The sequence below is a fragment of the Phyllostomus discolor genome, chromosome X (assembly GCF_004126475.2).
Source record: "Phyllostomus discolor isolate MPI-MPIP mPhyDis1 chromosome X, mPhyDis1.pri.v3, whole genome shotgun sequence".
Classification (NCBI taxonomy): Eukaryota; Metazoa; Chordata; class Mammalia; order Chiroptera; family Phyllostomidae; genus Phyllostomus; species Phyllostomus discolor.
This window is the reverse complement of record NC_050198.1, coordinates 85,186,153-85,208,857: the sequence shown is the minus strand read 5'-3', so window position 1 is coordinate 85,208,857 and position 22,705 is coordinate 85,186,153. Positions and strand designations below refer to the sequence as shown.

General features: G+C 38.2%; 1 protein-coding gene across 1 annotated transcript; it reads left to right on the top strand.

Moving 5' to 3' along the window:
* The first annotated feature begins 6,595 nt into the window (after positions 1–6,595).
* MMGT1 (membrane magnesium transporter 1) lies at positions 6,596–18,655 on the top strand. The gene is made up of 4 exons (XM_028522918.2): positions 6,596–6,914; positions 10,554–10,606; positions 12,522–12,625; positions 14,401–18,655. Exons 1-4 carry the CDS (start codon positions 6,836–6,838, stop codon positions 14,558–14,560), a joined length of 396 nt encoding a protein of 131 aa, XP_028378719.1. The 5' UTR covers positions 6,596–6,835; the 3' UTR covers positions 14,561–18,655.
* The last annotated feature ends 4,050 nt before the right edge of the window (positions 18,656–22,705 follow it).

Below are 22,705 nucleotides of genomic sequence, written 5' to 3'. Positions count from 1 at the left end.
ACTCCTGGCAGCTAACAGGGTTCAAATTTAAAAACAGAGCCTAGCCTGTTTCTAAACATGGGCCTCTACGGGAAAGCCACCTGCCATTTTTACTGAACTGCTTGCCTGCACTGTGTTTTTGCAGACTGAGCCAACCATTATAAAGGAGATCCTGGAATCATATCTCAAATCACAGGACTGAGCCATTCCTCACCAATCTGAGCTGTGCAGTTGTGTCCTCATTAGCATCTTCACCAACTGATCAGAGTGGCTCCACTGTGACTAATCAGGACAGTGTTTTTGTTTGTTTGTTTTGTTTGTTTGCTTGTCTGTTTGTTTGTTTGTTTGTTTGTTTTACCAATCAAGCTGAGAGGATCTAGAGTACTCATTTGCCAGTCGGGGGCCAAGGGCGTGGACTTCTCTGGCTACAACACAGCTCCCCTCTGTCTCTGAGAGTACACCTCCCTTTTCCTCCTAAGGCTGTGTTTCCCAAGCTGGAGAAGTCAACTTGCTGGAGGAGCCAGTGGTGGCCCAGGTGAGCAGTCTAGCCAGAGAGGGCATTTGCTATAGGGCCTGTCTCACAGCCTGCCTCACATCCATAATTAAGGTGTAACACTACTGAGTTCTTCCACAGCCATGCTATTATTGCAATTGAGCTGTTTGCACTGAATAATTTCCTTCTTTAGTGCGCCCCAAATTGGGGGCTCCTGTTGGTGTTGAATCAGTGCCAACTACCATAGGTTTACAGATGACCTTTAACCTCATCTTTCATCTCTCCTCCTCAAAGAATATTTTCTCTGTTCTTAGCCTCTCAACCTCACACACCGGAATTTTCACAGTTCTTACCTCTGAGAACAGTGGATTCCTATTTCCCCCTATACTTCTCAGATCACTCCTTAGCCTGTGTGGGCTTTTTGTTCTGTCTAGACTTTCATTTTCTGCCTCCACATGAACAAACTACAGATCTCAAGCCCTGACCTACTACTCTCTCTTCAGGCCTCTACCTCTGTTGGATACTGGATACATATCCTGTTTGGGCTCCCACCAATCTCAACAACTAAAAATGTTTTTAAATAATGTTTTTTAGATTTTATTTATTTATTTATTTTTAGTGAGAGGGGAAGAAAAGGAGAAAGAAAAGGAGAGAAACATTGAGAGAAACATCCACCAGTTGTCTCTCACAAGCCCCCAACTGGGGACCCAGGTATATACCCTGATTGAGAATCAAACCAGCAACACTTCGGTTTGCAGGCCAGCACTCAATCTACTGAGCTACAACGACCAGGGCTAAAAATGTTTTTAAATTAGTTCGTTATTTTTCCCTACAAACATGTATTCTTTCTCCAAATTCTCATACTATCAATTCTACTTCTACCAATGCAATTTCTATCATTTCACCTAGAATTCGTGATTCTCAAACATCTTCATTTCACGGACACATAACCTCCTGCCTAAAACAAGTAACATTCAGGCAACACCAAGCTGCCTTCGTGTAGATTCACTTCTGCCAGCAAGCTTTTTATGTTCTATGAGGATAATGCACTTAAAAAAAAGAGAGAAGAAGCAGCACAAGACCAGTGTTCAACTCCAGTTGGGTCAGGAACTGTCCCAGTAACTGTGAGCTGATTCTCTGCTCTTAGACCTAGGTCTGCCTTTGCCTTCCCAAGAAATCCGGTTCCCTATACCCTGACTGCAGCCTAACCATACTGCCCCATTCACACTGGGTTGGGCTTTGTAAAGGCAAGGACCCCACATGAGGATCCTTCTGTCTCCTACTGCCTCCTCCCCAGACCTATCACAGTCACCCAGAAGACTAGTGAAGGAGTACACCTGCTTCTTCAGACCTAACCACCCAATTCAAGACTGTTTTGCCTCAGCACAAAACCACTTTTCATCCTACTGTTTGGAACTTGCAAAAAACAGCCACATATTGCTTGCCTGACCACAGTTAGAAAGTATTCAGGTCCCAGACTCTATCCCTGTTTATATGACCCAAGCAACTTAGTATGCACATCCCCACACCCAGCAACCTCTTTACATGACAGTGCCAGGAGGAATCTTGAGAGGACAATAATTCTTCCAAGTAGGCCAATCCCTGTGAGCCTTCATCTCCCCTCTGAATATACTTCTCTCTCTACCCAACACTGCTTCATGCTACTGACTCTCACCCCCCAGGTTCTCCTCTCACTACTTTCCTCCTTGCCAGTCCTTGTTGTGTGCTACCTGGAATGCCCTCCATTATGAACAAACTACCTGATTCTCTCAGTTGCTGCATGGATGCTACCTCCATCTTCTCCTCTTACTAGTACCTGAGTTTTGCCTGGGGCATCACATGCTCTGAAGCTGTTTCAGTTGGAGGCTGCTCATTTCCTCACTACTCCACTGCCCCCCACACACATACACAAACACACAGAACTCACACCCTGTATCCTGTGGCCTGAAGGAAGAGTTGTCACTCCACTTACTCCACATTGTTTTTCCAAGTTGATTACTCATCCACCCTTCACTGAAGCTTGAACAACCTCTTCTGTTCTTATTGCTGTCATCTAATGACTTCCTGACCACTCCTACACATTCATGGAGGACTTGTGCATCTGGTTCACACCTTCCTCTTTTCCTCCAGCTCCCCCCATCCTAGCTCTGCCATCATCCTGGGTGACTTCCATTCCCACGCAAACAAGTCACCTGGAACTCAAACCTTGCCTCCTTTTTCACTGGGAAAAACAAGATCCTCAAGAAAATTGTCTCTTTCCTTATCCTGCAACCTACTTAAATATCCCATCAGTGTCTATCATTTCTTCCTCCCCTCTATCCTCGGTGTAAGACTTTTTCCTACTCCCTTATGAAACTTATGCCTCAGTCTGTACTCTGCATCCCATCATCACCTCCTTCCTTCGTCTTTTAGGATTTACCCTGACAGCCCTCTCCCAAAGAAGAGGGGTAGAAATAGAAGGGCAGTAGTATAGGGAATGCCTATATTCAAGAAATAGAACAAAGTCTAGGTCATAACTATCAGAACCCAGTGTAATTATGCTGGAGTTTTCAGTTTATTTACTAAACAGAGCAACCCAATGCACTAAAAAAAAGCAAATAATATGTTCTGAGCCATTTTTGGTATCAAGGTTTTTTGAAATGAATAATCATATCAACCTCAGACAAGTAACCTAGGATACTTTCTACAGGTGCGGTAATGAAACCCCAAGAGAGATATTAGTAAATCTGGAAATGGTCCAGAGGAGAGCAATTAAAATAATCTAAGCGAAAAAGCAACCGATGTTTTCAGAAAGACTAAAGGGATAAAGAAACACTTCAGTCTGGAAAAACAGCTAGAAGAGTCAACAGCAGCAACAACAGCAATGATAATAATGGGTAACATTTATTGAGTGCTCACTATGTGTGAGATTATTCTAAATAGTTCACATGTGTCATCACAATTCAGACAATGATTTTAGCAGGTAAGTACTGTTCTTATCTCCACGTTACAAATGTGGAAACTGAGGCACAGTGAAGTTAAGTAACTTGTCCAATCTCTCAGAGGTAGTAAAGGAGAAGCTAGGATTCAAACCCAATCTGATTCTAGAGCATATTGTTAACTATGGGTCTTCCAACAAACAAATCTTAAAGATATGAATCATGGCAGGGGGAGGATTGAATGTGGGAGGTGGGGGTAGGTAGGGCAGGGGAGAGTAATGGGGGAAAATGGGGGCGACTGTAATTGAACAACAATAAAAAAGAAAGAAAGAAAGAAGATATGAATCAATAACCAGTTTTGTTTACTAAGATTCAAAACTTGAAATACCAACGCACCACTTAATGCTTTAAGAGGAATAGATTGTATTGTCATTTGAATTTTTTACACTGAGCACACATCACTTTTGTAAAGAAAAATATTAACTGGATGCAATTTCAATATAAATATTGAAAATCCTAGTTTACCCAGAAGATAGTAAACTTCTAGAATTTGTTACCCAGGAAGGTTGTAATAAACATAACTAGCTTGAAGAAAGATTTAGTACCCACAATAGATACAAACCTTTTATAGATACCTATCATAGTCAGGAATGTATTCCTAGAGAAAGTGGAGTTTTTAACCACTTAGGAAAGGACAGAGTGTGCTAGATGGAGGGAGAATATGTGTGAGAAATGGAGACATGGTTGAGTGGTGAACGGAATTCCTGGTCTAGTTGGGTGGTATGCAAACAAAGTTAATTAACTTGAAGACAATTCTAGAATTGCAGTGGTTTTTCTATTCAATGGACTATGCTAGGGAAATTAGATGAGTCTTCATAAATAACATCTGGGTAGGAAACACTTCAAATATCATTATCCTTACCTTTACTAATATTCATATCACTTATCAACTGTGTATATGGAAAAATGCCTGTTTCTTTGGGAAAACTAAAGGAACTTCTGGAGTCACCTAAAAATTTAAATGCTCTTTATCACAAGGTGTGACTCTTGTTCTAAGAACTCATGAAAACAGTGCTGCCAGTAAATGTACCTTGCACCTTTGGGATTAACTTTTACCAGTGTATGAGTGGACCCAAGGTACTTATTTGAATAATACAGTCTGTGGTAACTGTGACAATGAATACAATACTTTGGCTTGCCCTTCAGGTTGGAGTCCACAGATAAGACAATTAAAATCTCACTCCAGCCCTGGTCAGTGTGCCTCAGTAGGTTGGAGTGTCTCCCCATAACTGAGAGGTTGCTGGTTCATTTTCTGCTTCAGATAAATTAACATTAGAAAAGGTCATTTAATAGGGTATCTGAAAAGGCTAATTTTGATTTGACTGTTATCAAAGCCAAAAGAATTTTAATAGTTTTTTGGCAACTATCTTTCTATATTGTAACCTCCCAGGGGTGGAGAAGGAAGTACTTTCCTGTCTGGTAAGGAGAGATTATTTCCTGGTTCTCCTTGATGTGAGATTTATAAATAGAACTACATTTGTAAAGAATACATTATACTGTACTTGACATTGAGGAAGTACTGTTTCAAAGCTTGGCTTAGAGGTGAAGAAATTGGAGAATTCCAAGAGACAAATAACGACCATAATTAAAGGCTTGGAAAATGAGATCCAGGACAAAAACTATATAAAGTTCAGGAAATCTGATAATTTTTGGAGGCCTTTTATTTTCATTTTTCCATCTTTGATGGAGCTCAAGTATATTAGAAAATGTTTATCATCAGTGAAAGGGCTATCAAATTTAAGACAGCATATAAGTCCACAGAGACTTTTGAAACCAATTCGAATTAATCGAAGGATTCTCGATAAAGAACTTTTCAAATAAGGGCATATTTGTCCCCCATTCTTTCCCATACTTTATTAATTCATTTAGCAAATATTTATTTGAATGTCTACCATGTGGCAGGCAATGTTTTAGACATAGATAGAAATATCTGTCCTCTTGGAACTTACATTACAGTGGGGTAAGCGAGACAGTACACAATAGTAACACAACAAATGTAACAAATAGGTATATTATAGAGCATATTAGGTGATAAAAATGGAACAGGCTAAGGGGATTGGAAGGGAAGATTGCAAATTTAAAAGAGGTGGTCAGGATACATCTTCAAGCACAGGAGAGTGAGAAAACTGATGCAGCAGGGAAAAGAATGTTGATCATACTATGCATTTACCTTGTGATATGCATTTTACAACACTCAGGGGGCACTGGATAAATTGGTGCAGAGTTTGGGGAAAAAGGATGAATTCGGTTTTGGCCATATTAAGTTTGAAGTGCCAGAGGATAAAAATAAATGACCAACAGGTAGTCAGAAATGCAGGTCTGGAGCTGAGGAGATACATTTGAGAGAGATGTCGATTGGGAATCACTGTAATATCGACAATGGCTGCAGCGGTGGACACGAATAGGTGAGCTAGCCAAAGAAGAGCAGAGTGAAAATAGGTCAAGGGGAGAACCATAATTACTATTGAATGTCAAACATTTTAGGGGATAAAGACAAAGAAAAATCGTGAAAGAAGAGTACAATTTATTCTAATCACAGAGACAGATGGGGACAGAGGCAAGATGGGCCTGCTTTCTTAGCATCCTTATATTTATCCCCTTTCATTTCTCCCTAATGTAAACTGGTTCTCTTCATGATAAAACACTCCCTCCGTGCTACACCCCTTTGAGCGTGAATCCTGCTTAAAGACCATCTGAAGGTAAAGACAAGGGAACTAACTTTTGTTGAGCATCCCCCTGAGCTTGAAACGTGTTTGGGTCTCAAAATACACTGGCTGCTTTCCTTTGCACCCCACCTGCCTCCTCGCTTTCACATTCTTGCCTCCTCCCGAAGTGCTGGTCCCCAAAAGGCTGAAACGTAGTAAAAGCCAACACAAAATAAAGGGCACAGCTTGAGGGAAAAACAACAAACAAACAAACAAACTTAACAAGATGAAAATCCCCTTGCAGAGACAGAACCACGCACCAAAGGACTTCAACCACCACCTTCAATCCCCGCCCCACTGCCACACCCTGGCCGGTCCACAGGCCCCTCCCCTTGCCGCAAGTCATTTGCTGAAGCCTTTCCTCTCCGTTTCCCCATTGGTCCACTTATGCCTCTTTTACGCCCCTCTCCCCCCCGTCAGCTCCACCCCTTGCAGAGAGTCAGTAGTGAGCCAGCTCTCACAGGCACTCGCGGACTTTTTCCCGCGTGCTTCCCCCTCCTTCCCAGAATTCCTGTTTCCGCTTTCTAAAGGTTCTTCGGTTTTGCCACCACTGTAAAGGCTCTTCGCGCCCAGTGATCCAGTGACGTCATCTTCCTGCGCTGCGTGGACACCGCTGTTGGAAGAGGGAACTGCTTCCCTGCCCTTCACTGCTTTCGTTGGGCTGCTGCTCATCCGGAATAATGGCGCTGTCACTGTGGAAGGGGCTGGTGGGCATTGGCCTCTTTGCCCTAGCCCACGCGGCATTTTCCGCTGCTCAGCGTAAGTGCTTGTGGGACCCGGACCGCTCTGTTGCGGGAATTCGGGGGCGGTGTGTGGGCGCACCGCAGAGGGAGTGTCAGACTGAGGGTCCCGGGAAAGGTCTTTCGAGACCTTAAGAGTTTGCAGTGACTATGAGAAGCGGTTCGGGGCTGCCCAGTGAAACGTTGAAGCAGCGTTAGAAGGGGGTGTCTGATAGAGGGCTCAGAGCGGGACAGGCACGCTGCATTGCATGGTGGGCGAAGAGGGAGTCCATCTGGGAATCCAGGACAAGTGATGACAGATCCAGCGCGGGGCTGATAAGGCAAAGTGTCAGATTGAGAGCCTCGGATGCCCATGGTCCCATGATAACTAGGTGGACAGCGCCTTGGGCACTCCTGAGCTGTCTAGGCAGTGACTGAGAAGTTATGTGACCATTTGCCTCAGGTAGGGACTGATACAAGGGAAAGAGCTTTGGACTGGGAGTCACGAAGGCAGGTTCTTAACTTGCTTTGCCATTAAATCTGTGACCTCGGGTAAGTCATATCACATAGAATGACACAAAGTTTAAATGAAAAAAAAAGTAGAAGGACTTTACCATACAGATAAAATTGTATTGTTAAGAAGAAAGTTGGAGCCCAGCAGAGGATGCAGTGCAGTCTTGAAACAGCTGATCTGTTTTGACGTCTTCTCTCCTAGACCAAGGGTCAGCAGGCTCTAGCAAGTGGGCCAAATGCAGCCTCCCTTCCGTTTTCGTAGTGAGCTGAGAACGTTTGAACATGTTTAATTTGTTGGGGGGAAAGGCAAAAGAATATCATTTTATGACCCATGACAGTTATATAAAATCAAAGTTCCAGTGTTCATCAACGAAGTTTTATTGGCACACAGCCATGCCCATTCATTTAGGTATTGTCTGGATGCTTTCTAAGGGCAGAGTTGAGTTTGAAATAGAAACAGAATGGCCTACAAAGCCCAAAATATTTATTATCTGGCCCTTTACAGGGCTGACCACTGTCCAAGCCATAGAGCCTATGAGGACAGGGACAATGTATATTTTTTGTTCATTGCTGTAATCTTAGAGCCTAGTACAATTTTCCTCACAGTAGGTACTCAATAAATCTGTTGAATGAATGAAGGAACTGAATCCAAAATTGAATTTTATTCTTTTATTTGGTGGATTACTTTTCTTCTTTAGGAATAAAGTAGAAAATGAGATTTGAATTCCTTCAAAGCTCCAATTTTTTTCAAGTTAAAACCTTTTATTGTTTATTATCTATAATTAAAAGTATCCAATTATTGTAACTGCTTATCATGTATATGCATTATGACAATGTCCGAAGGAAATACAACTTATTTTTTTTCAACTTATTTTTTAAATAAGTTTTTATTTAGAAATTTTAGGTTTACAGAAAAGTTGCAGAGGTACTGCAGAAAGTGACTGTATACCCCTCACCCAAGCATCCACCATTGATAACATCTGATATCACCATGGTTTATTGTCACAACTGAGAAACTGACATTGGTATATTACTGTTAACTGAAGTCTAGCTTTTATTTGGATCTCACCAGTTTTTTCATTAATGTCTTCTTTCTGTTCTAGGAATCAGTCCAGTGTGTCACATTACATGTAGTTGTCATGTTTTCCTAGTCTCCTCTGTTCTGTGCTCCAGGCTTTAATAATAATAGTAATTACCATTATGAAGTGCTTACCAAGTGCCAGGAACTAAACTAAGCACTTTACTTGTATTATATAATTCAGTCCTACTAAAAGCCCTGGAGGTAGCTGTTTTGTTACTATTGTCTTTGAAACACGAAGAAATTGAGACACACAACTAGGACATTTGCTCAAAAGTACAGAGATGAGAAATGGTGGGGCCAGGATTTAAAGACAAGGAGTTTGAGTCTAGAGCCTATGTGCTACACTGCTTTATGAAATTCGGTCTTGGAGAATTGGTTGAAATTGCACTGTGCGTAGGTGCTGGAGGCAGGGTGAGTGATGCCCTGAGGGAGTCCAATGGCAAGAGGAAAAACAAATAGATCAAGAAATAATCACAGTAGAATGACATAAGTGCCGTGCTAAAAGTATGTAAAGACACATGGAGATAGGGGCAGACCTACAGCCTCAAGGCTGTAAGGTCAGCAGACCAGCATGGTTGTAATCACTTGGGAGTTTGTTAGAAATGCCTGCTCCAGATCTATTGAATCTGAATCTGCATTTCAGTCGGATCCCCAGGTGATTTGTGTGTACATTCCTTTGAGAAGCACTGCTCTAAGGGAAGGTGGGACTCTGTGGGGTATTGTAGCATTTTCTACCATAGGCTTCAGCTGTAAAATTTTAAGGTCTTAGAGCAAGATCATTAAAGTCCTACCTTTAGTTCTATAGATGGGGAAATGCCTGGTTAAAGGTAGAATTGGAGAGTCAGATTAGACTTCAGGCAAAGAAGAAAGCTAGCTGGGATCTGAACAGAGAGTAGGAAGTTAGGCAAAACCTGTTTTTGGTATTGCTTTGATTTTTCTTTCACATTTGTCCTTATGATAAACCCTGTAAGAAAAAACTCCAGAAATATCTTTAAACAGGTTATCTTTTAAGAGTCAACACATGTTTACTCACAATAATTTGGCTTTTTTAGTTCACAATATGTTATTGAATAAGGATTGTGCAAGGTTCACCTAGAATTAGGATTTTGTGTTTTTATGTTCCCAGTGAGATAAAAATGCCTTGTGGCACTTGTCTCTGTGGTGGGACCTCTTTATAATGTTCATGGGGGAAATAAATGAACATTTACCTTTGAAGCTACTTGTGTCATGTCAAATTGTGGCAGCAGATAGCATCCTGTGGTGCCATGGCATGCTCATCTTTGCCATAATGAACTTTGTTATGGCAGAGAGCCTGTTACATATATCATTTAATCCTCACATTATTCCCATCTTAATGTTGCAGTAACTTAGGCAGTGAAAAGATAGGTACCGTCTTCCTTTGGGTCTAAGACATGCTCACCCTCCAACATCTCTATTTAAACACTGAAATTGAGGTGTTACACAAGAGTGTCTTACGTTGAATGAGATAGCATCAGGGTTACAATAAGTTGAAGAGCTGGTTTTATGATCCAGGCTTATCAGCTGCCAAATCCTGAATGTTTCCTGAGGCTAAGGCAACAGAATAATTTTAATTTAATCAGAGAGGCAGAAATTGATGTCCTGGAGTTTTTCCTGTCCCACCACTGCCCTAGCACATTCTCTCAGGAAAACACATTTCCATACCAGTTCTATGTAATGATGGTGCTATTTCAGAGTAGTGATTTTCTGTAGGCATATTAATTTTTAAATAGTTGTGAGTTCTTTGACCAGTTAGTGAAAGATATGATTCACTTCAGAGGATTCTAGTGTTCCTGTAGTAATGAAAGAAAAATTATGTATAGGTATTTCTTCCTTATACTTGCTCACCTTTTACTTTTATCCTTTTTTATAAGGTGCCAAAGTAAAAATAAAATAGTTCAAGATCAGGCTGACTGCCTTAGAAGATACAGGTTTTTGAGGAACCCAGGATTAGCATTACTTTATGTAGCATTTAAGTCAGCTGCTTCTTTGGTATATTGATTTGCTTGCATTTTAAGGAAGAAAAATGAGCTACAGTTTCCTTAATGGTATGCTTCTGGTTTATAGATCGTTCTTATATGCGATTAACAGAAAAGGAAGATGAATCACTGCCAATAGATGTAAGTTGGTTATTTATATTCTATTAACATATATTTTAAAAATTAGCCATATACTTTATAATAATATTTTACTGGTTTTTATTCTTTTAAATTTTTAGACATAAAATTACATCTGTTCTCCTCTTTTTGTCACTCACTGTAAAACCCAAACATTTGTAGACAACATATTTCTGTTTGGTTTCTAGAACTGTAGTTTAAATAGTCTTCCTAGAAGTTGCTCTTCCATAGTTTGAGATGCACTTTTTAAGTGCATCTGATTATTTGACTTCATTTTTTGGAAAATATTAAGAACAAGCAAAATTAACAAAACATTGTTTAGGGACATATATATAGGAGGTAAAATTAAAGAAAAACAAGGACCTGTTCTTTTTAGCTAAAATTATGTGTGAATTTCACTCACAATTTTATTTTTATTGGATTTTAAATTATAAAATATTAAGTTCTTTGTAACAGAATCAAACAGTAAGTGTTAAAAGTAAAACTGACTACAAACAAACAAAAAAAAATTACCCCACTGCTAAGCAATTCTACTTCCATTCTGATATTTGGAGTGTACCAGTAGTTCAGTTTTCTTCCTGTGCATAAACATTATCTTTATTTATGTCTGTATAGTTCTACCTAATCAAAACACAGAGGTTTTCTTTTTAAAAGTTATTATACATGTATGTATATATATATATATGTTGTATAGTTTTATAATTAGATTTTTATTAATTTTTCTTGAGATATTTTCATGACTACTTATAGATTTACCACATTTTTGTTAATGGTGCCTGTGATTGCAATGTGTGAAGTAGATCTTGGTACTCTGGTGGTAGGAATGTAAACTGGTATAACATATGACATTACATTTTAATTTACGAAGAGTAATAGCTTGTGGCTAATTTTGACTTTAGGTTGTCTATAATTAAGGGCATGGTAGATGTGGCTATTAACTCATTCTCCCATCATCATTGCTTTGTGGTAGAAACACACACATTCATGTACATCTATTTAAAATAACTTCCTTCTGTTTACAAATTGGAAAATTTTAAAAATAGAGAAAATCACAATGAAAAAAATATGCCTGTGATCCCATGTCAATTAATGTCAAGCTTGCAAGTTTTTGCTTGGACGACTTCTTTGGAAAGTAGTTTAGTATTGCCTAATAAAGTGGAATGCACATACCCTGCACCAGTGATTTCTCCTCCCATGCACCAGGAGAAGTACACGAGGATATCCATATTGACATTGTAAGGCAAAGTAGCACACAGGAAACAAGCTCCCATACTATCAAAAGTGGAATGGATGAATTGTAGTTTTTTTCATATAATGGAATACAAAACACAATGAAAACAAATGGACTACAACTATATACTTCTACAGGGATGAATCTCACAAAAATTCAAAATATGGAAAAGTAAGCAATGTATGTTTTAGAGGTGCATACATAGTTGGTAAAATTGTAAAGAAAAGCAAATGATTAATACACAATTTGGGACGATAGTTAACTTTGGGAGAGAGGATGAAAAATACAATTGCAGAGGGACACATGGGACTTGGAAGGCGCTGGTAATGTTCTGTTTCTTAAGCTGGGTGGGGGGTAAGAGGTATTGTTCTTATACTCTATATTTAACGATAGTACGTTAAGATTTTTAGTTTCTCTTGGAAGCCGATAGTAGTTGATAACTCAGTTTTGAATGGCTCAGTACCTGTTTTTGCTACTTAAGCAAAACCCACAAGTATTTTTGTAGGCAATCCACAGAATTTATAGATTTTAGTATGTTTAGGTCCAAATCCTTTAAACTGAGAATTGACTCCTTGATCGGATCTGGAGAAATGCCTGTTAGAGGCTAAAAGGAGATGGAAAGAAAATTGTAAGTTTTTATGATAATATTTGTATATCATTTAGTAATCTTAATCTTTATACTCACAGATAGTTCTTCAGACACTTCTGGCCTTTGCGGTTACCTGTTACGGTATAGTTCATATTGCAGGGGAGTTTAGAGACATGGATGCCACCTCAGAACTAAAAAATAAGTAAGTTTTCCCCTTTTCGTAGGCATTTAATTTCTTACGGGTTTTGTTTCATTTACATAATTTTAAATGTATGTGTTCTGTTACATAATAGTTTTTACATTTTGATTTATACAATCTATATGAGTAATGAAGTAAAAATATTGAGGCAGTGTTTGATATGATAGAAAGATGGAAATTGAATGACTGATTATTGATATTAGAATAACATGTTATATTATGGTTGCTTAAAATTACTTATTGGTTGTTTGGATGGACGGGTAGATGGAAATAGATATATTGGAAGATATTCCCTCAGAAATTATTTCCTTCCTTCCCTCCTTCCCTGCTTCCCTCCTTCCCTCTCTTTGCTTCCTTCTCTTTCCTTCCTTCCCTCTCCCTTTTTTCTTCTGTCCTAGCTTAGTCTTTGAAAGAATGACTGGCTTTATGTCATTCTATCATTTGAATCTAGTCTGTGACATATACTCTGTTCTCAGGCCCTTTTCTATCCCTGGGTTAAAGTATATTTCTTGTTCCGCTTTCTTTTTTTTTTTTCCTCCTGTACTTCTTCTAAGCTATTTTTGTGAACTTTGCTTTTTACAAAGTCATCCTCTAGCTTTGCTCAGTTCCATGTCTGGACTTTACCCACTTTCTTGATCCTGGAAAATTTAACCCTTTACAATATTTCCTTAGGAGGATTCACAATAAACATGCATTGGAGGAAACTCACCCTCTTTTTACTTTATATTTTAAATAGTCACATCTCGGGCTTCCTGTTTTATGTAGGGGGATATGCTTGGATTTTTAGGTGGGCTGACTTTGAGATCTGAGTTTTATCAAAGGCAGAATTCTTTTTCTCCAGGAAAGTAATATTTAAAAACAAACTAATGCTACAAGCCCTACACTTAGGTGTTTGTGAACTTTTTTTAGACCACATATCTCTCACTGGAAAAGAAGCAAGGATACTCCACTATCCCCACCCACTACTATTCTTACAAAGAGTCTACTCAGAATCACAGGCAAGGGGTCAGGAAAGAAGAAAGTGAAAGAGAATGGCATTTAGTAGGTGGTAGTAAAATATATGAGTTTGGACAACAGCAGGTACAGAAGGGCCAAGGGAATTTATGGATTTTTTTTTGTTATACTTGAAAGATTCTTAGAAAACAGATCTGTGAAATGATCATACAGCTTGAATAGTGAGGGCCAAATGAGACCAATCAAAGGTACCATCTCTGTTCTGGTTTTTTATTTTTTTTCAAGATTTTATTTTTTTATTTATTTTTAGGGAGGGAAGGAAGGGGGAGAGAGAGAGACAGACAGACAGACAGACAGACATCAATGTGCGGTTGCTGGGGGTTATGGCCTGCAGCCCAGGCATGTACCCTGGCTGGGAATCGAACCTGGGACACTTTGGTTCCCAGCCCGCGCTCAATCCACTGAGCTACGCCAGCCAGGGCTTGTTCTGGTTTTTTAAAACAGACTATTTGGCATGGGCTAATTTCAGATCTACAGAAGTGATTAAAGTTCAGCAGTTCAGTGTTATTCATAGGCATACTGGAAGGACTGGCTGAATTAAGAAAAATGCTAAGGCTATATGTTGCTTTTTCACGTTTCTTATTTTCCTTATAAAGGAAAAAATAAGATACACTATAATTACCATTTATGGTCTAATTTCATGGATTTAAATATAGTTTAAAATATAATTCATAGCAAATTCATAATTCATCAGAAGTCTGCTTATTTTCTAATAGGCTTTCTTAAGGGTTTATCTAAAATTGATGCTTTTTTTTCCTTTGAAGGACATTTGACACGTTAAGGAATCATCCATCATTTTATGTATTTAATCATCGTGGTAGAGTACTGTTCCGGCCTTCAGATACAACAAATTCTTCAAACCAAGATGCATTATCCTCTAACACATCGTTGAAGTTACGAAAACTTGAATCACTGCGACGTTAAGATTTTTACAGATCATAACAACAATACAGGACACAGAGCTGGAATATTGGAGTTTGGGGCATAAAACACTCCCCCCTCAGTATTTATAATGATCTTTTAGACATAATTTTAAAAAGTCTGTGGCCCTTGTTTGTACACTGTAATCAAATTATTATTTTGGGGAGAATTTCAAGATTTATTTATTTTTCTTAATTGAATTTATTGGGGGTGATGTTGGTTAATATTATATAGGTTTCAGGTGTACAATTCTACGATACATCATCTGTATATCGTGTGTTCAACACTCCAAGTCAAGTCCCCTTTTGTCACCATTTACCCCCCACTTACCCTCTGCTACCTCCCCCATCCTCTTTCCACTCCAGTAATCACCATACTTACTGTTGTCTGTGTCTATGACTTTGTTGTTGGTGGGTTTTTTGGGGTTTTTTTTGCTTAATCTCTTTACCTACTTCATCCAGCTCCCCAGTCCCCCACCCCTCTGACAGCTGTGGGTCTGCTCTCTGTCTCTATGAGTCTGTTTCTAGTTTATTTGTTAGTTTATTTTATTCATCAGATTCCACATATAAGTGAAATCATATGGTACTTGTCTTTTCTGACTGGCTTATATCACTTAGCACAATACTCTCCAAGTCCATTCTTGCAGTTGCAAAAGGTAAGAGTTCCTTTTTCACTGATGTGTAGTATTCCACTGTATAACTGCCCCACAGCTCTTCTATCCACTCATTCCCTAATGGGCACTTGAACGGCTTCTAGACCTTGGCTATTGTAAATAGCACTGCATTGAACATGAAATTAATTGATGCAGTATAAGTTATCTGTGAAATGAGTCTTTGATCTTTCATAGAGAAAAGTTTTTTTCTTTTAAAACAAATTTACATTTTCTGTAAGAGTCACTGTTTTGAACATATTTCTTTGAGAAAAAAATGTTGTTTTGTAATTATTTATTAGATTTCTTTTGCACTTCAGTTTCTAGGATCCTTTGGAAACAGTGTGACTACTGCACTTTGCAGAATGATAGTAAAGTGGTCTTCATTTCTTAACAACAAATGGACTTCTCTAAAGATATATAGAAAGGTGACATCAGATTTTCTTATATCCTCTAAGAAGTGGCCCTGCTTCAGCAGCTACTTGCCAGTTTTTAAATTATCCATGACTTCTCACCCACCTGACTCCTATATACCATCTAACATCAGCTGTCGGTTTCATCATTTCTCTGGAGTTCTGTGTGCAGTGAGCAATTTTTGTGTCAGAAATTCTTTGTTATAACAAATGTATTTAACAAAATCAACTTGCTGTAAAGCTACTTGTGTTCTCTTCATTTGACTGTGAAAGTTTCCCTAATTGATTGTGTAGTCTAAGAATAGTTGAAGATACACAAAAAAGACCCTTTGTGATAGAATCACCCTGCCTATGTAGAAGAATAGTAATCACTGATGAGAACTGATTACTTGTCATTAGCCAGTTTAACTTATTCGAAGTCTTTTATTTTATCGCAAACTATACTAGTGAATTAGTAAAAATAAACTCCTCATTAAAGGTAGACTTCAAAAGAATTGGACCCAATATGTTCTAAATATTTGGAACTAATATCTTTAATCTTTTTTTTAAAAAATGAGGTCATTTAAGAAATTGTTGCATAGCTTCTGACTTCTAACAGTCTTAGAGTTTTCCATCTTCATGGTATGTTACTGAAGATGAGAATGAGAATACAGAGTAGAAATTTTTTAGAAACAGCAATTTTAGTTTTAAGGACATTTGGCTAGCTCTTTGATTTTCAGAAAGCTTAACATTTCTGTGTAGAGAACATTGCTTTTATTGAAATCTACAGGTCTGAAAACATTGCTTACATTGAATTGTATAAATGTAAAGGGAGTAACTATGATGCAGATTTGAAAAGAAAATGTGCTTTTAGGCAAGGGTCATATGATGCCCTTACCTTTGATGGCGGTTTTTTTTTTTTTTCCCCCATTAGAAGTGAACCTCAGCTCTTCTATTCTGTCTGGTAATACACAACCCCAAAGCAGGGGATTATTTTTTTCATTGGGTTTTTATTGTTGTTTTGTTTAGCTTTGTTTTGCCAATCTCTTTCTGTGGAACACTGACTCTGTTCTCCAAGGAGGGCAACGTTAAAAATCTTCTGATAATGTAAAGTAATTTAGAAATAAATTAAAAATGTGAAGTCAGGGGTTAAATGTGGTGATAATAAAATCAAAATAGTGTGTGAGAAACCAGTTATTTACATCAGGCTTGTATACCATTCCCTCAGCTATGGCTAGATTTGCAACAGCCTCTTGTTTTCCTCTCTCTTCAGGCTGTCTTCCTTTCCTAACATGTTTTTATAACAACTTTTTAAAGCTATAATTCACATACCTTACAATTCACCCATTTAAAAGGTGCAATTCAGTGGATTTATAACAGAGTCACAAGTTGTGCAAGCACAACCACAGTGAATTAAAGAACACTGTTATCACCCTAAAGATAACCCCTGTACCCTTTAGCGGTCATATCTCATTTCCTCCCCATGCCTCCCAGCCCCGAGCAAGCACTAATCTACTTTCTGTGTCTATGACTTGCCTGTTCTTGTCATTTAATATAAAAGAATTCATACAGTATCTGGTCTTTCATGACTGGCTTCCCAAGTAGGGTTTTGTCTTATGTAGAGTTTATCATTAAATACACAACTCTTCTTGAGAACTGTGACTGCTCTGAAAGGAAGTGGTTGGTAAAATCAGTAGATGTAAAGATGGAGGGTTTCTTAGTCAATCTTGTGCTGAATAGTTTTTCCTCATAACCAATTTATTCATGATATACTACTACTAATATTTTGTCCAGTCTCTAGAATGGATATTGAAATCTTAGCCTGCCTCATCAAGAAAGTCCTGCTAAAAATGATGCCAAATAATTTGGCAGATAATTGACATAGCAGTTTTCAAGTGTGTCTCACTTTGGCAGCAGCTTATATACCTTGGGCCAGGTGAGCTTCCCAAATTTCTTTAATTTCCTCCAGTGAATTTCTGCTGTTTTTTCCAGGTTTGTGCCATAGGACTGGAGTTGATTGGATGTATTGTGACACTGCTAAATGGGTTAAGTTCAAAATTTCATTTCTAATACTATTAGCCCACGACTATCTAGGATAATTCCCCAAAATGTAGTCATACAAACTAGTTGGATTTGTAGGTGACTATGATTTCAGTGACATTCAAAGTCTGAACTATTGAAAGCTCTCTAGAATATGGGAAATCTCACTTCTTAATTATCAGGGAACCAGCCAGATGCCATGGGCTAATGGCTCAGCTGCAGAAAATGTGGATCTGTGAATTGGAGACTATGATGCTCTGTAACTCCCTAACTATTGTTTCCTTAGCACCGTAGCTTCTTCAGTGGCGTGGCAGCATCTTCCTGGTTGTATGTGGCCTGTTTCCATGATGCATTGAGTAGTGTTGTTTGTTGTGAGCATCAATGCCTGTAACACCAAGCAAAGCACATTCTTTTGAATGTTTCCTCTCTTTTAATGACCTGCCCTATCTAATAAATAAATGATTCTCTCACCTTTCCCCTGTTTTTGGTAGTGTTTTCTTTTTACTTTTAATTACATTTCCTTCTGCTTCTCTATCCCCAGAAAAATGTAAGAGTTAATTTTATGACTTCTTTTCCAGTGTGATGCTGGTTTACTAAATTCAATGGATACTTTTATTGTATGTGTAAGGTCTTATTGCAATTTTATGCTTTTTGGGGTCAAAATATAATATAATCTTATTTATATTTGTAAATAATCAAATGACCTTTGGGGTGTAAGAATTTTGGTCCTTGAGTACCAAGCGGTGTCTAATCCTCTCATCACAAATTTGTTCTATAGCCAAGCTGTCATTATAAAATGTCACTTCATACTTAACAGGACATCATTATTAAAGCATTAGGGGACAGATCTAAAGTTTGATGAAAATCCAAAAGGGAGTTCTGGTTTGAAAAGCTTGGCACTTACCTGCAGTATTTTTAAAAATAGCATTACCAGTATCTACCTAAGAATATCTCAAAACAACCTACTAATCAAATATTCTTTAAAGAGGAAAAAAGAAAGATAATATATGAACATAGCAAAAAAAAAATCAGATGGTACTGAAAGGAATGAAGTGAAAACTTGCCCCTTTTTTTCTACTCCTAATACCACTCTCCAAAGGAAATCAGCTTAAAGTGTCTTGTATGTTCTTTCAGGGAAAACTTATTTGCCAACAAATACAAACTTTTTAAAAGTTAACATTAATGGAATCAGATGGTATACTCTTCTGAACCTTGCTTTTTTGTTGTCTTATAAGATCTTTCTGTGTCAGTATATACAGAAATACCTCATTCATTTAATAACTTGTGATATTACAATGTATGAATGTGTTATAAAATTTTAAACATTTTTCTGTTGCTAAACCATATTGCAGTGAACATACTTGTACATATAATGAGATTATACTGACAGGGCTCATTACTAGCAATAGAATTGCTGGGTCAAAGGGTATTTTTTTATTTTATTAGTTATTGATGAATTATTCTCTAGAAATCTTTGCCCAGTTATACTACCACATATAATGTATAAGAATAATTATTTATGAGGTCCAAGCCAATACTGGGTACCAAATTTTAAAAAAATTTGATCATCTGAAAGTGAATAAATGGTATCTTGCAGTTTAATGAAGCTGTAATGCATTTTAATGAAGGAGATGGAACACAGTTTTATGTTTATTGGTTTCTTTTCATTTTCTGTGAACTGTGTGGTCATGTTCTGTTTTTTATTATATGATTGATTAATATGTGCTCTTTGTAAGCTATGAAAATCGCCTCATTGTTATATATTTAATAATATTTTCCTGAGATTTACTTATTGATTTATATGTGTAGTTAAACTTGTCAGTCTTTATAGCTTCTATGATTTGTGCCTTGCTAAGAAAGGCCTTCTTTACATTTAAAAATAAATTTAATGTATTTTCCAATACTTTTAATTTTTTAACCTTTAAATCTTTGATTCATTTGGAATTAATTTAGGTAGAAGAAATGAGGTAAGGATTCAACATTTTTCTCCCCCAAATAGCTATCTGGTTATTCCAATACTATTGACTTTTTTTTTTTTTAAAGACTTTATTTACTTTTAGAGAGTGGGAAAGGTAGGGAGAAAGAGAGGGAGTGAAACATCAATATGTGAGAGATACATGGATTGGTTGCCTCTTGTTCCCCACCCTGACTGGAGACCTGGCCTGCAACCCAGGCATGTGCCCTGACTAGGAATCAAACCGGTGACCTCTTGCCTTGCAGGCCTGCACTCAGTCAACTGAGCCACACCAGTCAGAGCAATGCTATTGACTTTTTTACACACTAATTTGAAAAGGCATCCTCATTCATACATTGATTTTCTATGTGTATTTAGATCTGCTTTTGATTAAATTGGGGTGACATTGTTTAATAAGATTATATAGGTTTCAAATGTACATTTCTATGGTACATGACCTATATATTGCATTATCTGTTTTTGAGCTCTGTAGTCTGTTGCAAAAATTCCCAGTCCTTTTTAGTGTATTTTATTGATTATGCTATTACAGTTTTCCCAATTTTCCCCCATTTATCCCCCACTGCCCTGCACCCCCAACTCTCCAGCATCCCTTCACTGAGTTCATATACATGGGTTGTACATATAAGTTCTTCAAATTTTGTTTCTCATACAATTCTTGACCTCTCCCCATCTATTTTATGCCTACCAATTATGCATCTTATTCCCTGTACCTTTCCCCACCATTCCTCCCTTCTCCCTCCCTACTGAAAACCCTCCATGCAATATTCATTTCTCTGATTCTGTTCCTGTTCTAGTTGTTTGCTTAGTTTTTGTTTTCATTATGTTTTTATTTTTCTTTGTTTTGTTTTGTTCAGTTGTTGATACTTGTGAGTTTCTTGTCATTTTACTGTTCATAGTTTTTTATCTTCTATTTCATAGATAAGTCCCTTTAGCATGTCATATAATAAGAGCTTGCTGATGATGAACTCCTCTAACTTGACCTTATCTGGGAAGCACTGTATCTGCCCTTCCACTCTGAATGACAGCTTTGCTGGATAGAGTAATCTTGGATGTAGGTCCTTGCTGTTCATGACTTTGAATACTTCTTTCCAGCCCCTTCTTACCTAAAAGGTCTCTTTTGACAAATTGGCTAACAGTCTTATGGGAACTCCTTGGTGGGTAACTGTCTTCTTTCCTCTTGCTGCTTTTAAGATTCTCTCTTTATCTTTAACCTTGAGTAACTTAATGATGATGTGCCTTGGCGTGTTCCTCCTCAGGTCCAACTTCTTTGGGACTCTCTGAGCTTCCTGGTCTTCCTGGAAGTCTATTTCCTTTGACAGATTAGGGAAGTTTTCCTTCATTATTTGTTCAAGTAAGTTTTCAGTTTCTTGCTCTTGTTCTTCTCCTTCTTGCACCCCTATAATTCAGGTATTGGGATGTTTAATGTTGTCCCAGAAGTTCCTAAGCCTCTCTTCTTTTTTTTTTCTTTTTTTGAATTCTTGCTTCTTCATTCTGTTCTGGTTGGATGTTTATTTCTTCTTCCTTTTGTTCTAAATTGTTGATTTGAGTCCTGGTTTCCTTCCTGTCACTGTTGGTTCCCTGAATATTTTGCTTTATTTCACTTTGGGTGGCCTTCACTTGTTCTTTTATTTTGCGACCAAGCTCAATCAGTTCTGTGAGCATTTTGATTACCAGGGCTTTGGACTCTCCATCAGATAGGTTGTGTATCTCCTCACCACTTAACTCTCTTTCTGGAGTTTTGCTCTGTTCTTTCATTTGGGCCGTATTTCTTTGTCTTGGTGCACCTGTTAAGTTGTAAGGGGGCAGAGCCTTAGGTATTCTCCAGGGCAGGGCAACCCTCTTTGCTGCTTTGTGGTGCTGTCTGTGGGGGAGGGGCCAGAGAGGGAACAATACAGCTCCCCTGCTCAGCTCTATCCCTACTTTCCAACAAACTCTTGTGTGAGACTGGGAGTTTCTCCAACTGTGGCAACCTCTGTAGCCCACAGTCAGCTCTGAGTCTCAGTTTCCTGTTCAGTCAGCCCTACTGGAGTGGTACACCACCTCACCAAGGGTCCTTTCAGCCTGCCCCACCCATGTGGTCCACTGCCTACCAGGAATTCTCTCAGTCAACCCCCACCTCTATGTGGGTCCTTTCAGTCAGCCCCACCTGCACAATCCCTATCCTTGCTGCAGGTTCTCTCCCTCTGCCCGTCTTACTAGTCTGGTTGGTCTGATTGACTGTTTCTTTAGTTCCTTGGTTGTCAGAGTTCCATGCAGTTTGATTTTCTGGCACTTCTGGTTATTTATTGATTTTAGATTGGTGGTTATCCTCCTTTTGGTTGTGCAGGGAAGTGAAAGGTTTCTACCTATGCCTCCATCTTGGCTGGAACTTGAATCTCCAAAAATTACGAGTCTTAATTTTTTGAGGTCGTTACACATTTTCATATTTGGAATTGCTTATCTATACCTCATTATTATTACTTTTAGGATTTTTTCTCTAGTTATTCTTGCATGTTTATATTTCCAAGTGAACTTTAATATAATTTTTTTCCAATTACAGAATCTTATATTTATCCCAAAATTTTATTTCAAAAGATATCAAACCTACAGCAAATGTAAATGAATAGTATGATGAATCCAATATACATTTTTAATTGATGTTTGAATAGAGTTGTCTCCATTTTCCCACCACCACTTTCCCCCACCCTACTCACCCCCACCTCCCACCCTCAATCCAAACCCATTGGCTTTGTCCATGGGTCCTTTATACATGTTCATTTATGACCCTTTCCCTTCGTTTCCACTTTATTTTCCTCCCTCCTCCCCTCTGGTTACTGTCACTTTGTTCTTAATTTCAATGTCTCTGGTTATATTTTGTTAGCTTTTTTCTTTTGTTGATTAGGTTCCACTTATAGGTGAGATCATATGGTATTTCTCCTTCACTGCCTCACTTATTTCACTTAGCATAATGCTCTCCAGTTCCATCCATGCTGTTGGGAATGGTAGGAGCTCCTTTTTCTTTCTGCTGCATAGTATCCATTGGGTAAATACCACAATTTATTGATCCACTCATTTGTTAACGGGCACCTACACTGCTTCCAACACTTGGCTAT

Bases quoted from the DNA above. Each gene is read 5' to 3' on its own strand.
- MMGT1 (XM_028522918.2), top strand. From the start codon at position 6,836: ATGGCGCTGTCACTGTGGAAGGGGCTGGTGGGCATTGGCCTCTTTGCC. The intron at 6,915-10,553 runs GTAAGTGCTTGT...TCTGGTTTATAG, and splicing joins GGCATTTTCCGCTGCTCAGC to ATCGTTCTTATATGCGATTA. The intron at 12,626-14,400 runs GTAAGTTTTCCC...TTTCCTTTGAAG, and splicing joins ACCTCAGAACTAAAAAATAA to GACATTTGACACGTTAAGGA.